Source organism: Odocoileus virginianus, chromosome 23 (assembly GCF_023699985.2).
Source record: "Odocoileus virginianus isolate 20LAN1187 ecotype Illinois chromosome 23, Ovbor_1.2, whole genome shotgun sequence".
In the NCBI taxonomy this organism is placed as follows: domain Eukaryota; kingdom Metazoa; phylum Chordata; class Mammalia; order Artiodactyla; family Cervidae; genus Odocoileus; species Odocoileus virginianus.
The window spans coordinates 9,157,833-9,176,539 of NC_069696.1; the positions used below are offsets into that span (position 1 = coordinate 9,157,833).

Here is an 18,707-nt window from a genome sequence, read left to right on the forward strand (position 1 = left end):
GAGATACAGACTTCAGTGAACTAGATATTCTTGGGCCTTGTGTTTTGTTTCTTGAGTTATTCTCCACATATCTACTCAGGCTGCATATCATCAGTGCCTTTCACGGAAATAAGTGGATTTTTGTCCATTGTGACACTTAAATGTTTACTGCCACGGCTGCCTCTTGCTCTCCAGGAATGAGGCTGCTCCCAGCTCTGTTCAAGGGAGGGGATGTAATTGCTGGAACAAAGAGAATGTACATATGAAATCTAATAATGCTACTTTCAAAATGTCCCTTGATATTTCCACCGGTAGCATATAGACTTTTGCCAATGTGATTGGCCAAAAAATAAAATTTCGGCTTTAACCTGTGATTCTTCACCATTTTTGCACATGTAAGCTAATTTGTATGCTCTTCATGTCTTTTACTTACCTTTTCTTCTTAATGTTTTCTGAAAGCTCTTTGTACATTGGTTATATTTCTCCCAGGTTGTTTTTTTGTTGTTGATTATTTTCAACTTTACACATACTTGAGATAGATTCTGTAGAGTGCGTTACTTTAAATTCTTCTCTAACTTGTTTAAACAAAGTCTTGGTTTACATTTTAGATTTGTCTGTGATGGTTGTTTAAAGAAGACTGCACGAACTAGAAAAGAAAATAAATTTTCTGCTAAAAGTAAGTTCCATTCTTACAGGTAAATTTCGGGAAAACTTCACTGTTTAAAATTAACATCCAGAATGAATTATATAAAATGAATAAAAATTATTCATTAAAATAATGAACATTATTTAAAATATTTAACCAAACTAAACACCAAATAATTTTTCCATGCAGTAAATATCTGTAATATTGAACTGTAATATCCTTTTTGGTGTGAAATTAATTACACCTAATAATGTGTTAAAAGGAGCAGATGTATTTTTCTTGTTCCAAGACATTTCCTGATAGAGGCCAGAATTGCCTCCCATGAGTGATTCCCTCAGTTTTGTGTGGGGCTGTTTAGCCCTGTGGATCTTCTCCATCGGGTGGGGTGGCAGTGGTTTTAGTTTGTAGGTCGATGCCTCTGCAGTTTTCTGCTGTTCTGTGTTGTTGTTGTTGAGTCGCTAAGTTGTGTTCATCTGTTTACGACCCCTTGGACTGCAGCATGCCAGGCTCCCCTGTACTCCACTATCTCCCTGAGTTTGCACAAATTCATGTCCATTGAGTCAGTCATAATCTTTCTAGTATTGAAAAAGCAGAAATGAGATATGGTATTGAAATTTGACTGATAGTAATAAATGTGCACCTTGGTTACTCCTGAACTTGTAACTTGTAAATTCCTAGGACTGCCATCTACCAGGCTTGGGACATTTCTGGAGAATCGTGTGAATGAGTTTCTGAGGCGACAAAATCACCCTGAGTCAGGAGAGGTCACTGTTCGAGTAGTTCATGCTTCTGACAAAACTGTAGAAGTCAAACCAGGCATGAAAGCAAGGTATCTAGTAATTTCCCCCTTTGTTCTCTGTGGATCCACAATTGTTCACACATAGTTACTATTGATGATTCTGATCTGAATGAAATGTACTTTTTCCCTCCACTGTGAACTGTATAGATTTGTAGATAGTGGAGAGATGGCAGAATCCTTTCCATATCGAACCAAAGCCCTCTTTGCCTTCGAAGAGATCGATGGTGTTGACTTGTGCTTCTTTGGTATGCACGTTCAAGAGTATGGCTCTGACTGCCCTCCACCCAACCAGAGGTAGGACTTTACTGTGGCTACTTTCTAATTTGTGTGGAAGTTTGAAATTACAGTAAGGTGAACAAGCATAGTGAATAAGAAAATGTTTGATCTTCTTTTGGAAATGCAAGTTCTCGAGTGTGTAGCATAGAAGTGAAACCCAAAAAAATTAGAAAATACTGCTCTTTCTTGTTCATAATAACAGGGAAAGGCATATGAATGGCAGCCTAAAATATGACTTTTCAGAAAATGCACTTAAATCGAGGTTGTGTCGAGTACATTCTTGAGATAGATGTGAAAGAATGTCACACAAATGAAGTAGAATATGGTGTAGAATTTTCCACATAGTATAAAAGCCAGAATAAGAGTGCTGCAGAATGTATTTGGATCGCTCAATAGTGACTGATTATGCTGTGTCTGAGACCCCCGTAGGTGCTCAAATGGTAATAGAGCCACAGACCCACAAAACTCCCCTCATGGGCTCATGATCTAGTCATTTATCTAAATAACTGTAATGTTGTGTGATAAGCATTAAAAATGACAAGGTAAGCAAAGGGCACAGAAAAGAGAGATGTCTTTAGCCACATCATTAGAAACTCATTATGCAACTTGACCTGACTTCTTTCTCCCCATTTGATATAGGAGAGTATACATATCATACCTCGATAGTGTTCACTTCTTCCGTCCTAAATGCTTGAGGACTGCAGTCTATCATGAAATCCTAATTGGATATTTGGAATATGTCAAGAAATTAGGGTAAGCATAAAACCAAATGCTGGTTTTAAAGACAACTTGTTTAAGCTGATTAGTTTTAAACTGATCACCACTGTGGTATTTTGGTGAGATATAGTACATGCAAATACGTGACTTTTTTTTTTTTTTTCCCTCCACTTTGGCTTTCATCTGGCAGAACTATAACTTGGAGACCCTTTGAAATTTTTGGCTTTGCCATGGGAAAGAAATGAATATTGTGACTCTGGTTGCACCCATCCCAAATTACTTTATTTTGTTCAGTTAAGCCATTTGATACAGTTTGATATGAAGAGCCAGAACTTTTAACTGCACTTGATCCTTTCACACCTCTGAGTATCAAAACCAAAATCACACTAAGTTCTGGAAATACAAAACTCCTTCATACTGGTTCCTTACCTTCAAGGTATATATGTGCTTGAGAACGTTTAGCACCTCACCTTGCAGGTTATTCCTCTTGATAGTTTGCATTTCATTTAACTCTCTTGTTGACGTGGATTGATCTTCCCTTGCATTGTAGCTTTTGTTTGGTCTTTAAATGCAAATTGGAGATTTTTTTTGATCCAGGGTTATGCGTAGTTTGGGCATAGATCACATACTTCGTGTTATCTTGAGGAATCGTTGGTTTCTGTACTGATTCCTCTTTGTGGTTTAAAGTGGAGTATTCTTTCTAGAATGGATGATCTTTCTCTTCAGTGTTCCTTCTGTCTGTGTTGTTAGATACACAACAGGGCATATTTGGGCGTGTCCACCAAGTGAAGGAGACGACTACATCTTCCATTGCCACCCCCCTGACCAGAAGATACCCAAGCCCAAGCGACTGCAGGAGTGGTACAAAAAGATGCTTGACAAAGCTGTGTCCGAGCGAATCGTCCATGATTACAAGGTCAGGACCGGGGCTGACAGCACCGTGGCTTGACTAGTCCTGCTGCTCTGTATTCCACTTGTTTTACTACCTTAACAAAAATCTTGTGTTTGTTCTCACTCTTCCATGTAATTTGTAAAATAAAGCTAATTTGATAGAGTTTTTTCCCCTGAATTACCATTAGATGAAATAGACTCAGCAAAATATTTGATAATGATTTGTGACTGTAGGGTATCTCATAATAAGAAACTTGAGCTGTTAAATTTCTTACTTGTTTTTACTTATGGGGAGGGAAACATGAACTGGTGTTGTCCTAATAAGCAGCCCAGAAAATCATTCTTAACTATATGGTTTCTAGTATCTGTAACTGGGATTTTTCTGAACACATCTCTCAGTAGAAATGGCCAATATTTCTAGGGTTTTTGCAAGGCCAGTGTGCCTCCCATCACACTGCATTCTGTCTCAGGAGTGCTGGAGGCACAGGTGTGAATGCTGCTGCCTCTGCGTTTGTTCCCGACAGAGGCATTTGTCACTTGGTGACATAAAGGCAGATAATCTGCCTGTCTTCACGGGTAGAGGAAGGAGGAAGTCAGAAATGCTGACTTCAGACCAGACCTTTTCCCTGTTGGCGACACTGTCTCCCCAGGCACCAGGCTTGGGCATAAAATCCCTGCCGTCTTCCAGAAGACACATCTGGTTCTTCATGTTTCTTGCGTCCTTTAGCTGTGACTCTGCTGCTGTATGATAAACGCTTTTGTTTTTTCCCAAAAAAATAGACATTGCTATTTGTTCTTGGATATTTTCACAGGATATTTTAAAACAAGCTACTGAAGATCGATTGACAAGCGCGAAGGAATTGCCTTACTTTGAGGGTGATTTCTGGCCCAACGTCCTGGAAGAGAGCATTAAGGAACTAGAGCAGGAGGAGGAGGAGCGGAAGCGGGAGGAGAACACGAGCAACGAGAGCACAGATGTGAGGGCTCCGCGTCTCCCTGTCCCGCCTCTGCCCGTGTGACCCAGACCTGAGCTGAGGCTTCCAGCGGGCCCTGGGGCTCTCAGCTCTCTAAACTGGGCAGGCGGGGAATTTTGGTGTAGATAAGTTAACTGTGGTTCTAGTTTAGAGATTTTAAGCCCTTTTAGCACCAGACATCATTTTTAAGTGGAATCTTGGATTTCTAGTAAAGGAAACCCTGGAGAACAGAACATTACCTGTCTAGAACACAAGGTTGATAAACTGTTTGTGCAACAGTCTGAATTATGAATGTTTCAGGCCTTGCAGGCCATATATTGTCTCCAGCACATTCTTTTTTCTCTTCTTCTTTAAACAACCGTTTAAATGTAAAAACCATCCTTCTTAGCTGTACAAAAAACAGATCTGGGCCAGAGTTTACCAGTCCCCCAACAGAAGCTGCCTAATAGCAGGTCATCTGAGGAGTTTTTCCTTGTCATTTATTTCCCTGTAGTATATCTCAATTGCCCTTGCTGAGTCTGAACTACTGAAATCACCCTTAGTCTAAGAACTCTTTACAGCCTGCAGTTAAGACTCCTCGACTGAATGTTTTTAAAGGTTTTTTTTAATAGTAGGTCCATAAAATTTTAGAAAGTGAGTCAAAGGAAACAGAGCCAGGGCCTTTGGCTCCCTACTCCCATGGACACTTCACTACCTGCTGCTCGCTCCTCTCCCATCCTCAGACTTGGTATGGCCTGGCTCCACCTAAGGTGGCTTCTGGTCCGCAGCTTTCGCTGGCCAAAGAGCTGAGGCTGTTGGTATCTAATAAAGAGACATCAGCAGCGATTTTTCACTGGGAGAAAATTAATGCAAAAACATTAGTAAACCTTAGTTTACTGTAAACAACAGCTTTAGAAAGAGGAGCAATGAAGAGAGAGCAGCTGTTAGGTTACGATCTGTTGCTCCATTAGAAACTTGTTCTTAACAGTTATTAACAAATAACTGTTCTAAACTTCTAAACAGTCTCTTAACAAAGAGTTATTAACATTTTCTTGTTCTCTTATGCTAACCTGCAGGTGACAAAGGGAGACAGCAAAAATGCTAAAAAGAAGAACAACAAGAAAACTAGCAAAAACAAGAGCAGCCTGAGTCGGGGCAATAAGAAGAAGCCAGGCATGCCTAATGTATCCAACGACCTCTCACAGAAATTGTATGCCACCATGGAGAAGCACAAAGAGGTAAGATAAGAGAACAGCCCCCAGAGTGGAAAAACCAAGGCCAGGGTCCTCCAGAACTCCCCACCATGGTTGGTATTTATGATGTGAACACCAGATCATTTGAAACTCAGAAGGAAAAAATCATTTGAGGGAGAAGAAAGCAAAGAGAGGGTGGTGAGAACAGGAAATGGTAAGGTGTCTTACTTAGATTTGTAGCTGTCACAAAACTAGATGGTGTTGGGGAAAGTGTAAGCATAGTTTGTCTGACCCTATTGTTGGTAACCGTTTTATGTTTGTGTTTCTGTCTATTGTTCAGAAGATTGGCTTGTTGGATATCTTTTGGGTATCTTTGTGGTTTTGCTTTACACCAAAGCCCCTTAGAACTCCATTTGGCCATTCAGGTTTCTAATGGAGCTTTGGCAAAACGAATGAATGTTTTGCCTTACTGAAAGGGAATTGGCAAATGGAGAGAATTGAAGAAAAGAGTTAAACTTTCATATATGCACTTGTGAATGCCTTCACAGCAAAGTTAAAACTTTGAATTATTTCATTATTTATATTGTTTATTTATTGTTTGGGAATATGAGTATGTTGGCTTTTTTTCTGCTTCGACATTATTGTTGGTAAGATAAGGCATCTTGAAGGGTCATGTTGGTTTGTTTAAAATCTGTTTACCTCCATGTTCAGACATCAGGTTCTTACAGGAAGAGGCTATTAATGTGGAGAGGGAACTGATGGCTTGATTTTAGGTGTGGAACTCTGTCATAACAGCGATTGGGAAAGGCCCCTAGAGTATGTTGTAATAGGTGTGACTTCAGTTGTAGATAGATCATCTGAAGAATATGTGGGTAGTAGTCTCCTGTTAGTTAGAATCTAATGTGATCAGTTTATTAAATTTAGCTATTGTTTTAGCTCTAGGGTGACATACAGCAGAATCAGTCACAATGGGTGTTACTGGAGGTTGGCCATAGTGAAGATTTCCTAGGGAGTCACCAGGTCGCAAGGTCAAATGCAAGTCCTCCTCTGAGCTTTTAACTCTGACTTTCATACATCTTTACTCAGGGTGAATGCTCCTTGTCCTATGTTGTTTTGTGGCATGCACAATCTTAGTCCTGTGTCCTGTCCCCCACCCCCACCCCGGGGCCGAACCCATGCCCCTGCAGCAGAAGTGCAGAGTGTTAACCACTGGGCCACCAGGGGAAGTCACTATGTTCTTTTTCCTGACTTTTGTTCTATGCCAACATTGCTGCCCAGATATGTAACATATACTGCCAGTTTGCACAGATTTTCAGCCTCAAAAATACTGACAGAATATAAAAGTGGGAAATACAGCAGTTAAAAGTTCTTTTTTTTTTCCCCCAGTTACAAATTCTTGATCTCTTGAAGGTTCCATTTTACATTTTATTATTACAGAAATAATAGCAGCTTCCTCTTGGAGCCTTTATACCAGTGGTTATGGGAATCAGTGGTTGTGGTGTGTCTTTAAACTTCAACAAAAAATTTTTCTGTTCCTGTAGCAAGGAAAAAGGAGGTTTTGCTTTTTTATTCTTCCCACCCCTACCAATTTTTTTTCCTTCCAAACTTAGAGGAAAGTTCTACAGAAGATGCCCTCCTGGTGCCTTCACCTAAATTCACCAGTTAACGTTCTGCCACATTTTATTTCAGTAAGCTCCTCCTAAGACAGAGGACACGCTCTGCATAAGTGTGCTGTGACTTCACACTCAGGACACTTCACCCCTGCTGCCACCTCCCGTCTGTGCCTCTGCTCCATGTTGAGTTGCCGTGTCTCAGTTCCTGGCCTTATTTTCTTTCATGACATGGGCATTTTGTGAAGACTCCAGGCCAATTGCTTTGTAGAATATCTATCCATTTAGGTTTTTCTGATTTGTTTCCTTATGATTAGAGTCAGGTTAAACCATGGATTGCATCTTAAAAGTTGACCTCTTTGAAGCAGAATGTCCCCTGTATGGCGCTGTATCTGACCATTCTTCTTTTGAAGAATTACTGAATGAGGTAGGAAACATAAGATGTAGATGTTTTAGGCCATTGTAGTCAGTTTCAAAAAAGAGAACAGAAATGCATGAAGCAGGAGAACGAGGGCTGTATTGTGTAACCTTGCAGGGTGGTCACAAAATGAAGCCAGGCATCCCAGCCCCCCAGGTGCGCAGCCTGGCCCAGCTGTCTGCGGTACTCTAGTTCCAGAGTCCAGAGGAGACTGTCTGTTTTGCAGGTCTTCTTTGTGATCCGTCTCATCGCCGGCCCTGCTGCCAACTCCCTGCCTCCCATTGTTGACCCTGACCCCCTCATCCCCTGTGACCTGATGGACGGGCGGGATGCCTTTCTCACCCTTGCAAGAGACAAGCATCTGGAGTTCTCGTCATTGCGAAGAGCCCAGTGGTCCACCATGTGCATGCTGGTGGAGCTGCACACCCAGAGCCAGGACCGCTTTGTCTACACCTGCAACGAGTGCAAGCACCACGTGGAGACACGCTGGCATTGCACCGTGTGTGAGGTAGGTCCCTTGGCGGGGAGGGCTAGGGGCTTCCAGGTACGTGAGAGGCGGTTCAGAGGTGGTGCTGGCCTGGGGGCAGGCTCCAGGGCCAGTGTGAGGACCAGAACAGGCCAAGTGGGGCCTGGTCTCAGATTTGAGTGGTTGGGCTAAAGCAGCTTTCTCTAAAATGGGGCTTTTTAGCCCAAGCAGGATATGTAAATGCATTTGAATGGCTTGAATCCTGCACCTGTGTTGACCTGCACCTGTGTTTTCCCCAGGATTATGACTTGTGTATCACCTGCTACAACACTAAAAACCACGACCACAAGATGGAGAAGCTCGGGCTGGGGCTCGACGATGAGAGCAACAACCAGCAGGCTGCCGCTACGCAGAGCCCGGGAGACTCCCGCCGCCTGAGCATCCAGCGCTGCATCCAGTCACTGGTGCACGCCTGCCAGTGCCGCAACGCCAACTGCTCGCTGCCGTCCTGCCAGAAGATGAAGCGGGTGGTGCAGCACACCAAGGGCTGCAAGCGCAAGACCAACGGCGGTTGCCCCATCTGCAAACAGCTCATCGCCCTGTGTTGCTACCACGCCAAGCACTGCCAGGAGAACAAGTGCCCCGTGCCCTTCTGCCTCAACATCAAGCAGAAACTCCGGCAGCAGCAGCTGCAGCACCGGCTCCAGCAGGCCCAGATGCTGCGCCGGAGGATGGCCAGCATGCAGCGGACTGGCGTGGTGGGGCAGCAGCAGGGCCTGCCCTCCCCGACCCCTGCCACCCCGACCACGCCGACAGGCCAGCAGCCCACCACCCCACAGACGCCCCAGCCCCCGCCCCCCTCTCAGCCCCAGCCCACGCCTCCCAACAACATGCCGCCCTACTTGCCCAGGACTCAAGCTGCTGGCCCGGTGTCCCAGGGCAAGGCAGCAGGCCAGGTGACCCCCCCAACCCCACCTCAGACTGCTCAGCCCCCGCTTCCGGGACCCCCACCTGCAGCAGTGGAAATGGCCATGCAGATTCAGAGGGCAGCCGAAACGCAACGCCAGATGGCCCACGTGCAAATCTTTCAGCGGCCAATCCAGCACCAGATGCCGCAGATGACTCCCATGGCCCCCATGGGTATGAACCCGCCCCCCATGGCCAGAGGGCCTGGTGGGCATTTGGAGCCAGGGATGGGGCCCACTGGCATGCAGCAGCAACCCCCGTGGGCCCAGGGAGGACTGCCCCAGCCCCAGCAGCTGCAGTCGGGGATGCCCCGGCCAGCCATGATGTCAGTGTCACAGCATGGGCAGCCCCTGAACATACCTCCCCAGCCGGGCCTGGGCCAGGTAGGTGTGAGCCCTCTCAAGCCAGGCACTGTGTCTCAACAAGCCTTACAGAACCTCCTGCGGACTCTCAGGTCTCCCAGCTCCCCCCTGCAGCAGCAACAGGTGCTCAGTATCCTTCATGCCAACCCCCAGCTGTTGGCCGCGTTCATCAAGCAGCGGGCGGCGAAGTACGCCAGCTCCAACCCGCAGCCCCTCCCCGGGCAGCCAGGCCTGCAGCCCCCCGCCATGCCGGCGCAGCAGGGGGTCCACTCCAGCCCCGCCATGCAGAACTTGAACCCCATGCAGGCAGGCGTCCCAAGGGCCGGCCTGCCCCAGCAGCCCACACAGCAGCAGCAGCTCCCACCGCCCATGGGCGGGATGAGCCCGCAGGCTCAACAGATGAACATGAATCACAGCACCATGCCCTCGCAATTCCGAGACATCTTGAGGAGACAGCAGATGATGCAGCAGCAGCAGCAGGGAGCGGGGCCGGGGATGGGCCCGGGGCTGGCCAACCACAACCAGTTCCAGCCCCCCCAGGGTGTGGGCTACCCTGCCCCGCAGCAGCAGCCGCCACCGCGAATGCAGCATCACATGCAGCAGATACCGCAAGGGAACATGGGACAGATGGGCCAGCTCCCGCAGGCCCTGGGAGCAGAGGCGGGAGCCAGTCTGCAGGCCTACCAGCAGCGGCTCCTTCAGCAACAGATGGGCTCCCCGGCCCAGCCCAACCCCATGAGCCCCCAGCAGCACATGCTCCCGAGTCAGGCTCAGTCCCCGCACCTCCAAGGCCAGCAGATCCCATCTCTCTCCAATCAAGTGCGATCTCCCCAGCCTGTCCCTTCTCCGCGGCCACAGTCCCAGCCCCCCCACTCCAGCCCTTCCCCACGGATGCAGCCTCAGCCTTCTCCACACCACGTCTCCCCACAGACCAGTTCTCCACATCCTGGACTGGTCGCTGCCCAGGGCAACCCCATGGAACAAGGGCATTTTGCCAGCCCGGACCAGAATTCGATGCTCTCTCAGCTCGCTAGCAATCCAGGCATGGCAAACCTCCATGGTGCGAGCGCCACGGACCTGGGACTCGGCACCGACAACTCAGACTTGAATTCAAACCTCTCACAGAGTACACTAGACATACACTAGAGACACCTTGTAGTATTTTGGGAGCAAAAAAAATTATTTTCTCTTAAGACTTTTTGTACTGCAAACAATTTTTTTGAATCTTTCTTAGCCTAAGAGACAATTTTCCTTGGAACACATAAGAACTGTGCAGTAGCTGTTTGTGGTTTCGAGCAAACATGCGAGATGAACCTGAGGGGTGATAGAACACAAAGAATATATTTTGTTATGGCTGGTTACTGCCAGCCTGTTTTTTCCCTTGTGTGTTTGGTTCAAGTGTGCACTGGGAGGAGGCTGAGGTCTGTGACGCCAACCACACGCTCCTGCCTTGCACCTCCAATAGGTTTTATTATTTTTTTTAAATTAATGAAAATATGTAATATTAATAGTTATTATTTACTGGTGCAGATGGTTGACATTTTTCCCTATTTTCCTCACTTTATGAAAGAGTTAAAAAAGAACATTTCTAAAACCAGAGGACAAAAGGGGTTAATGTTACTTTAAAATTACATTCTATATATATATAAATATATATAAATATATATTAAAATACCAATTTTTTTTCTCTGGGTGCAAAGACGTTCATTCTTTTAAAAATGTTTAAAAAAAAAAAAAAAAACCCCTTTGCTCCCCTCAAGTCAACTTTTGTGCTCCAGAAAATTTTCTATTCCGTAAGTCTGATCGTAAAAACTTCAAGTATTAAAGTAATTTGTACATGTAGAGAGAAAAATGACTTTTTCAAAATATACAGGGGCAGCTGCCAAATTGATGTATTATATATATTGTGGTTCTGTTTCTTGAAAGAATTTTTTTCGTTATTTTTACATCTAACAAAGGAAAAAATTAAAAAGAGGGTAAGAAACGATTCCAGTGGGATGATTTTAACATGCAAAATGTCCCTGGGGTTTCTTCTGTGCTTGCTTTCTTCCTCCTTACCCTGCCCCCACCCCACACACACACACTTTCTGTAAAACTTGAAAATAGAAAGCAAAAACCCTCAACTTGTAAATCATGCGATTAAAATTGATTACTTATAAATATGAACTTTGGATCACTGTATAGACTGTTAAATTTGATTTCTTATTACCTATTGTTAAATAAACCGTGTGAGACAGACAGTTGATTTTGTTTCACTTCTTGTGGTTGCATCGGTTTAAATGCCTGACGCCTAGGATTTTGGGCAGAACGTATAAGCACTAGCTTAACAGCCCTCCCTAACTATTACATGAAGTGATTTTGTGAAAAGATAGATTTTTTAAAAATAGATTTTGATAAATCCATCCAAAATTTTGGAAAAAGACTTGTCAGGGAGAAAGAGAAGTAACGTTAATTTTTCCAATTTGAATTGATACTAGCCTTTATCAGCTTGATACAGCTCCTTCTCTGTGGTCCCCTGTGTATGACTGCTTGGTCTTCATTCAGTCACCCTCATCTTACAGGAGTAAGAATGACCACCTGAGGGGTCATACCTGCCGAAGTCACAAGTAGCTGCACTGGAAGCTGGGGCAGCAATACAGCCCTGTTCTCTGTGATGCTTTATTTTGCTGACCGCCAGCCAAGAAACCCTGGGGGGACGAGGCTGTAGGGAAAGACACTCTGGAAATAAAACCCACAATGGGAAGGTCGAGAGAGGCCAGCACAGAGTCTAGTACTGAGCTGGGTGTTGAAGAACAGGAAGGGAACTGGCCCTTCCTCTATGGACTATTACATCTGCTGTGGACAAGTCTGAAAAGTCAGAAGGACCCTGGAGTGAGCTGCTCTGGCAGCATTTGGCAGGTCTTCCTTGTTACTCTAACACAGCTTTAATTTACACTGACTGGATCATCTGCTAAGGGCTAAGGAAAGAAGACCCTCTTCAAATACCTTAATTCAAACTCCTGTTTGGCCTTTCCACTAGTTTACTTGGTCTCAGCAAAAATAACCAGTATGTCCATGTGAGGTGGACCAGCACACTCGGCACCCACTCCAGAAAATGTAACCCAGTGTCCACCTGCCTCAGGTCAGTGGTCCAGCAGACATACACGCAGCACCTACATTCTGTGCCAGGCCGGACAGATGGGGATGTAGCCTTGCCCTCAGGCTAGCCAGCTAGTGATCTAGAAGAAAAGACAAAATGATGCTTAAACAAGATAAAAGTGGAAAGTCTTAAGTGGTCTAAGCAGGGAACAGAGGAAGTAGGGATAAAAGCTTCTGGCTATTGGGAAGTTTCTAGGGAGGACAGCACTTAAACTGTCCTTTGTGGGGACTGTCCACAGCTTTGTGGGAGAGATGGATGGGATCCAGAGGAGAGAGGTGAGGAGGGTCTCCACCCCTGAAGAGAAGAGTCAGTTCCTACTGGGAAAAAAACAGCTTCAGGTCCACATGACAGACCAGAGAGAAGTGAATGCCTGTTACAGAAAGGTCCCCAGTTTGGTCCCAACGACTAGAGACCCAGGGTAGATCTGAGCACCCAACAGGGAAGATACTTAGAATTCCATCCATTTCCAAGCAGTCAATTCCCAGGGTAGATAACCCTAGTCTCTTTGGCCAAATACAGCTGGATTGAAGTGTTAACATTCTCGTCCCAATGTTGCAAGGAGGAAGTGGGAACAGAAATAATTAAATGGGGAGGAGGACACAAGCTGTCCTTGCCCAGGCCAGAGGCAGTGCTAGGGAGGGGAAAGATATGAATTAATATACAGCCAAGAATACAAGAAGGTGATTCCAGTGTTTCTGTGTATTTGAAAATTATCAGAATGAAAAGGTCTAAAAGGAGCCCCAAGTTTCCAATTGGGCTGTTTCTCAGACATCAATCTAGGAAATGAGACCGATGGGTGCAGCAGTATTCAGGTGCTTTTTCATTTACTAGCTCACTGAATCCTCAAAACCAGCTCCAAAAGCTGACAAATGAGAAGAATGCATCTTGGGTGTGTATGCAAGGTCACACAGCCAGAGCGAGCCAAAGGCCTGCCGGATTCCAGCCCTTCCTCCCGCTGGCATCCTTTCTCTCACTGCAGAGAAGCCCCTGTGATGGCTGCACAATAACTGATGACACAGGGCTGTATTCCAAACAAATTCAAAACACAGACTGAAAACTGAAAGGGGGAAAAAATTAAGGTAAGTTCCAAGCTGCTTCTCCAACCAGAGAACCTGATCTCTAGACAGTTTCCCGAAGTGTTAAGTGCATGACATAGTCACGCTGTTCAAGAAGCGGAGAGCACAGGCCAGCATCAAAAAGGATAAAATATCTAAGAATAAATTTAACAAAAGAAGTACACAATTTGTACACTGAAAACTACATAATATCACTGAAAGAAATAAAAGGACATCCTTGTTCACAGATCAAGACCAAATATTGTCAAGAAAATACGGACATACCTTGTTTTATTGTGCTTCACTATTGTACTTTGCAGATACTTTTTTTTTTAACAAACAAGATTTGTGTAATCCCTACATCAAACAAGTCTACCAATGTCATTTTTCCAATGATATTTGCTCATTTCATTTCTGTGTCACATTTTGGTTAATTCTCCCAATATTTCAAACTTTTTCATTATTATATCTGCTATGGCAAATAGAAGGGGAAAAAGCAGAAGCAGTAACATTTTATTTTCTTGGGTTCCAAAATCACTGCAGACAATGGTGACTGCAGCCATGAAATTTAAAAGATGCTTGCTCCTTGGAAGGAAAGCTATGACAGACAGCGTATTAAAAAGCAAAGACATCTCTTTGCCAACAAAGGCCCGTACAGTCAAAGCTATGGTTCTTCCAGCAGTCATATATGGATGTGAGAGTTGGACCATAAAGAAGGCTGAGCACCAAAGAATTGATGCTTTTGAACTGTGGTGCTAGAGAAGACTCTTGAGAGTCCTGTGGACAGCGTGGAGACCAAACAAGTCAATCCGAAAGGAAATCAATCCTGAATATTCATTGGAAGGACTGATGCTGAAGCTGAAGCTCCAAACTTTGGGCACCTGATGCAAAGAGCTGACTCATTGGAAAAGACCCTAATGCTGGGAAAGACTGAAGGCAGGAGGAGAAGGGGTGGCAGAGGATGAGATGGTTGGATGGCATTGCTGACTCAGTGGACATGAATTTGAACAAACTCCGGGAGATGTGATGGACAGAGGAGCCTGGTGTGCTGTAGTCCATGGGGGAGAAAAGAGTTGCACATGACTTAGCGACTAAACAACAAAATGGTGATCTATGATCAGTGATCTTTGATGTTACTATTATAATTGTCTTGGGAAACTATGAACTATGCCCATCTAAGATGGTGAACTTAATCTATAAATACATGTGGTCTGACTGCTCCACTAACTGGCCATCCCCCATCTCTCTGCCTCTCCTCAGGCCTCCCCATTCCTTGAGACAAAACAATACTGAAATTGGGCCAATTAATAACCCTATGATGGCCTCTAAATGTTCAGGTGAAAGAGTCACACATCTCTCTCCCTTTAAAGCAAGAGCCAGAAATGATGAAGCTTAGTGAGCAAGATATGTCAAAAGCTAAGATTGGGCTGAAAGCTGGCCTCTTGCACCAAACAGATTAAGTTGTGAGTGCAAAGGAAAAATATTTGAGGGAACGTAACATTGCTACTCCAACGAACACATAAATGATGACAGCAAAGCAGCCTTACTGTTGATGTGGAAAACAAAGTTTTAGTGATCTGGAAAGAAGATCAAACCAGCCTCAACAGTCCCTTAAGCCAAAACCTAATCCAGAGCAAGGCCCTAGCTCTTTAATTCCAGGAAGGCTGAGAGAGGTGAGGAAGCTGCCGAAGAAAATTCTGAGGCTAGCGGAGATTGGTTCATGAGGTTTAATGAAAAGAAACCACCTCCGTGACACAGAAGTACGAGGTGAAATACCAAGTGCTAATGAAGAAGCTGCAGCAAGTTGTCCAGAAGATCTAGCTAAGATAATTAACTCAATGATTGCACCAAACATTTTCAATGCAGATAAAACAGCAAATGAAGACATGAAGAACTGACTCATTAAAAAAGACCCTGATGCTGGAAAAGACTGAAGGCTGGAGAAGGGAATGACAGAGGATGAGACGGTTGGATGGCATCACTGATTCAATGGACATGAGTTTGAGCAAGCTCCAGGAGATGGTGAGGGACAGGAAAGCCTGGCATGCTGTAGTCCATGGGGTCACAGAGTCGGATACGACTGAGCAACTGAACAATAACAATAACAAATGAAGACACTATATAGGATTTTCATAACTAAAGAGAAGTCAGTGCAATGCCTGGCTTCATATCTTCAAAGGACAGGCTGACTCCCTTGTTAAGGAATAACAGAACTGACAACTTGAAGTTTAAGCCAGGGCTCATTTGCCATCCTGCATATTCTAGGACGCTTGATAATTAGGCTAAATCTACTCTGCCTGGGTTCTATAAATGGAAAAACAAAACCTGGATGATAGTACATCTGTATAAATGTTGTTTACTGAATATTTTAAGCCCACTGTTGACATACTGCTCAGAAAAGAAGATCTCTTTTAAAATAGTGCCACTTCTTGACAATGCACCTGGTCCCCCAGAGCTCTGGTGGAGATGTAATGAGATTACTGTTGTCCTCATGCCTGCTGACATCCCTTCTGCAGCCCGAGGTTCAAGGAGTAATTCCTACTTTCAAGTCTTATTTTTAGGAAACACATTTCATAAGGTTATAGCTTCCACAGATAGTGATATTCCTCTAATGGGTCCAGGCAAAATCAGCCGAAAGCCTTCTGGAGAGGATTCACCACTCTAGCTGCCAACAGATTCAAGGCAAGAGGTCAAAATGTCAACATTAACAGGAACTTGGAAGATGATTTCAACCCTCGTGGATGACTCAGGCATTCAAGACTTCAGTGGAGGGCTTCCCTGGTGCAGTGGTAAAGAATCCGCCTGCCAATGCAGGGGACATCGGTGCAATCCCTGATCTGGGAAGATCCCACAAGCCATGGAGCAATTAATCCCGTGCAATACAGCTATTAAACCTGTGCTCTAGATCCCAGGAGCCACAATTACTGAAGCCCGAGCTCCCTAGAGCCTGTGCTCCACAAGAAGAGAAGCCACGGCAATGAGAAGCCCTAGCACCACAGTTGGAGAGTAGCCCCCGCTCACCACAAGTAGAGAAAAAGCCCAAGCAGCAACAAAGACCTAGCACAGCCTAAAATAAATAAAAAATTTTTAATTAAAAAAAAAGTCTTCAGTGAGACGAAGTAACTGCAGATGTGGAAACAGCAAGAGAATGACAAGTAGCACCTGAAGAAGTGACTGAATTGCTGCCACCTCATGATAAAATTTGGGTGAGGAGTTGCTTCTCATGGATAAGCAAAGAAAGTGGTTCCTTGAGATGTAGTCTACTCTTAGTGAAGGTGCTGTGAAGACTGTTGGACAACAGTGGGGTAGAAGGTTACAGAAACCTAGGTGGTAACACCAAGCGGCAGGGCTTGAGAGGACTACCCCAACTTTGAAGGAAATGTTCCAAATAGGAAAAGGAGTACGTCAAGGCTGTATATTGTCACCCTGCTTATTTAACTTCTATACAGAGTACATCATGAGAAACGCTGGGCTGGAGGAAGCACAAGCTGGAATCAAGATTGCCGGGAGAAATATCAATAACCTCAGATATGCAGACGACACCACCCTTATGGCAGAAAGTGAAGAAGAACTAAAGAGCCTCTTGATGAAAGTGAAAGAGGAGTGTGAAAAAGCTGGCTTAAAGCTCAACATTCAGAAGACCAAGATCATGGCATCCGGCCCCATCACTTCATGGCAAATAGATGGGGAAACTGTGGAAACAGTGGCTGACTTTATTTTTCTGGGCTCCAAAATCACTGCAGATGGTGACTGCATCCATGAAATTAAAAGATGCTTGCTCCTTGGAAGGAGACTTATGATCAACTTAGACAGCATATTAAAAAGCAGAGACATTACTTTGCCAACAAGGTCCGTCTAGTCAAGGATATGGTTTTTCCAGTGGTCATGTATGGATGTGAGAGTTAGACTGTGAAGAAAGTTGAGTGCCGAAGAATTGACGCTTTTGAACTGTGGTGTTGGAGAAGACTCTTGAGAGTCCCTTGGATTGCAAGGAGATCCAACCAGTCCATCCTAAAGGAGATCAGTCCTGAATATTCATTGGAAGGACTGATGCTGAAGCTGAAACTCCAATACTTTGGCCATCTGATACGAAGAACTAACTCATTTGAAAAGACCCTGATGGTGGGAAAGATTGAAGGTGAGAGGAGAAGGGGATGACAGAGGATGAGATGGTTGGATGGCATCACTGACTCAATGGACATGAGTTTGGGTAAACTTTGCGAGTTGGTGATGGACAGGGAGGCCTGGCGTGTTGTAGTCCATAAGGTCGCAAAGAGTCGGACACGACTGAGTGAATGAACTGAACTGAACTGAAAAGTTGAAGCTACAACTACTGAATTTTCTGAAGGAAACATACTAAAAAAAAAATCTCTGCAAATCTGGAGAGGCAAAGATTTCTTAGGATGCAAAAATCATGGCTCGTAAAAAAATTTTTTTATTAACTTGAGTAAAACACAGTTTAATACTCATAAAACACCATTAAGAAAATGTGGACAGTCCACAACCTGGGAGATAATATTCACAGTACATATACTTGATATACTCAACAAAAGACCAGCATCTAGAATAAAGAATCCCTACAACTTAATAGTAGGATGACAAATAACCCAATTAAAAAATACACAAAAGATTTAAGCACACACTTCACATGATAAGATATATGAATAACAATAAGGAAATGAAAAATGCCTAACATCATTAGTCTTCAGAGAAATGCAAATTAACACCACAAGATATCATTATACACCCACTAAAATGGCTCAAATTGAAAAGGCTGTCAATACCAAGTGTTGGTGAGAACACCGAACGACTAAAATTCTCCCAGCGTGCCATTCAATGTGTAAAATGCCAAACTCTGGAAGACAGCTTGACAGTTTTTTATAAATTCAATCATACCAGTATTCTAAGGTCCATGAATTCTATGAAAATTCCTAGGTACTTACCCCAAACATTTGTCCATGCAGAGAATTGTATATGCATGTTCCCGGCAGCTTTATTCATAACAGCCTCAAGCTGAAAACAACCTAATAGCACCAGGTAGATGGAAACTCAGCCACCAGGACACCGCCCAGCAAAGAAAGAAACAACCTAATTCATGCAACACCAAGGATGAACCTCGAAAGAACCAGATGCTTAGTGGAAAAAAACAAATTTATAAGTATATACTGTATTAGATTTATGTGAAATTCTAGAAAAGGCAAAGCTAGTCCATTAGTAGCAAAAATCGGAACAGTGGT

The 18,707-nt window shown here is 44.2% G+C and overlaps 1 protein-coding gene and 1 long non-coding RNA gene across 7 annotated transcripts in view; one reads left to right on the forward strand and one right to left on the reverse strand.

Moving 5' to 3' along the window:
• EP300 (E1A binding protein p300) overlaps window positions 1-11,516 on the forward strand; it is a 63,875-nt gene extending 52,359 nt beyond the window's left edge. The window contains exons 23-31 of the mRNA XM_020876955.2: window positions 588-655; window positions 1,304-1,454; window positions 1,572-1,718; window positions 2,340-2,453; window positions 3,168-3,333; window positions 4,121-4,285; window positions 5,338-5,499; window positions 7,709-7,990; window positions 8,248-11,516. Coding sequence (XP_020732614.2) covers window positions 588-655; window positions 1,304-1,454; window positions 1,572-1,718; window positions 2,340-2,453; window positions 3,168-3,333; window positions 4,121-4,285; window positions 5,338-5,499; window positions 7,709-7,990; window positions 8,248-10,422 — 3,430 coding nt within the window. The 3' untranslated portion in view covers window positions 10,423-11,516. The remainder of the gene's footprint in view (window positions 1-587; window positions 656-1,303; window positions 1,455-1,571; window positions 1,719-2,339; window positions 2,454-3,167; window positions 3,334-4,120; window positions 4,286-5,337; window positions 5,500-7,708; window positions 7,991-8,247) is intronic.
• The window catches only part of LOC110126977 (uncharacterized), a 29,158-nt gene that overhangs the window by 4,046 nt on the left and 6,405 nt on the right, over window positions 1-18,707 (reverse strand). For 3 of the 6 annotated variants that reach the window (XR_002310603.2, XR_011482931.1, XR_011482930.1), the window contains exon 3: window positions 4,977-5,114. This is a non-coding gene — a long non-coding RNA (uncharacterized lncRNA). Of the gene's footprint in view, window positions 1-4,976; window positions 7,483-18,707 lie in introns of all 6 variants that reach the window. The other 3 variants (XR_011482927.1, XR_011482928.1, XR_011482929.1) reach the window with 1 other exon arrangement.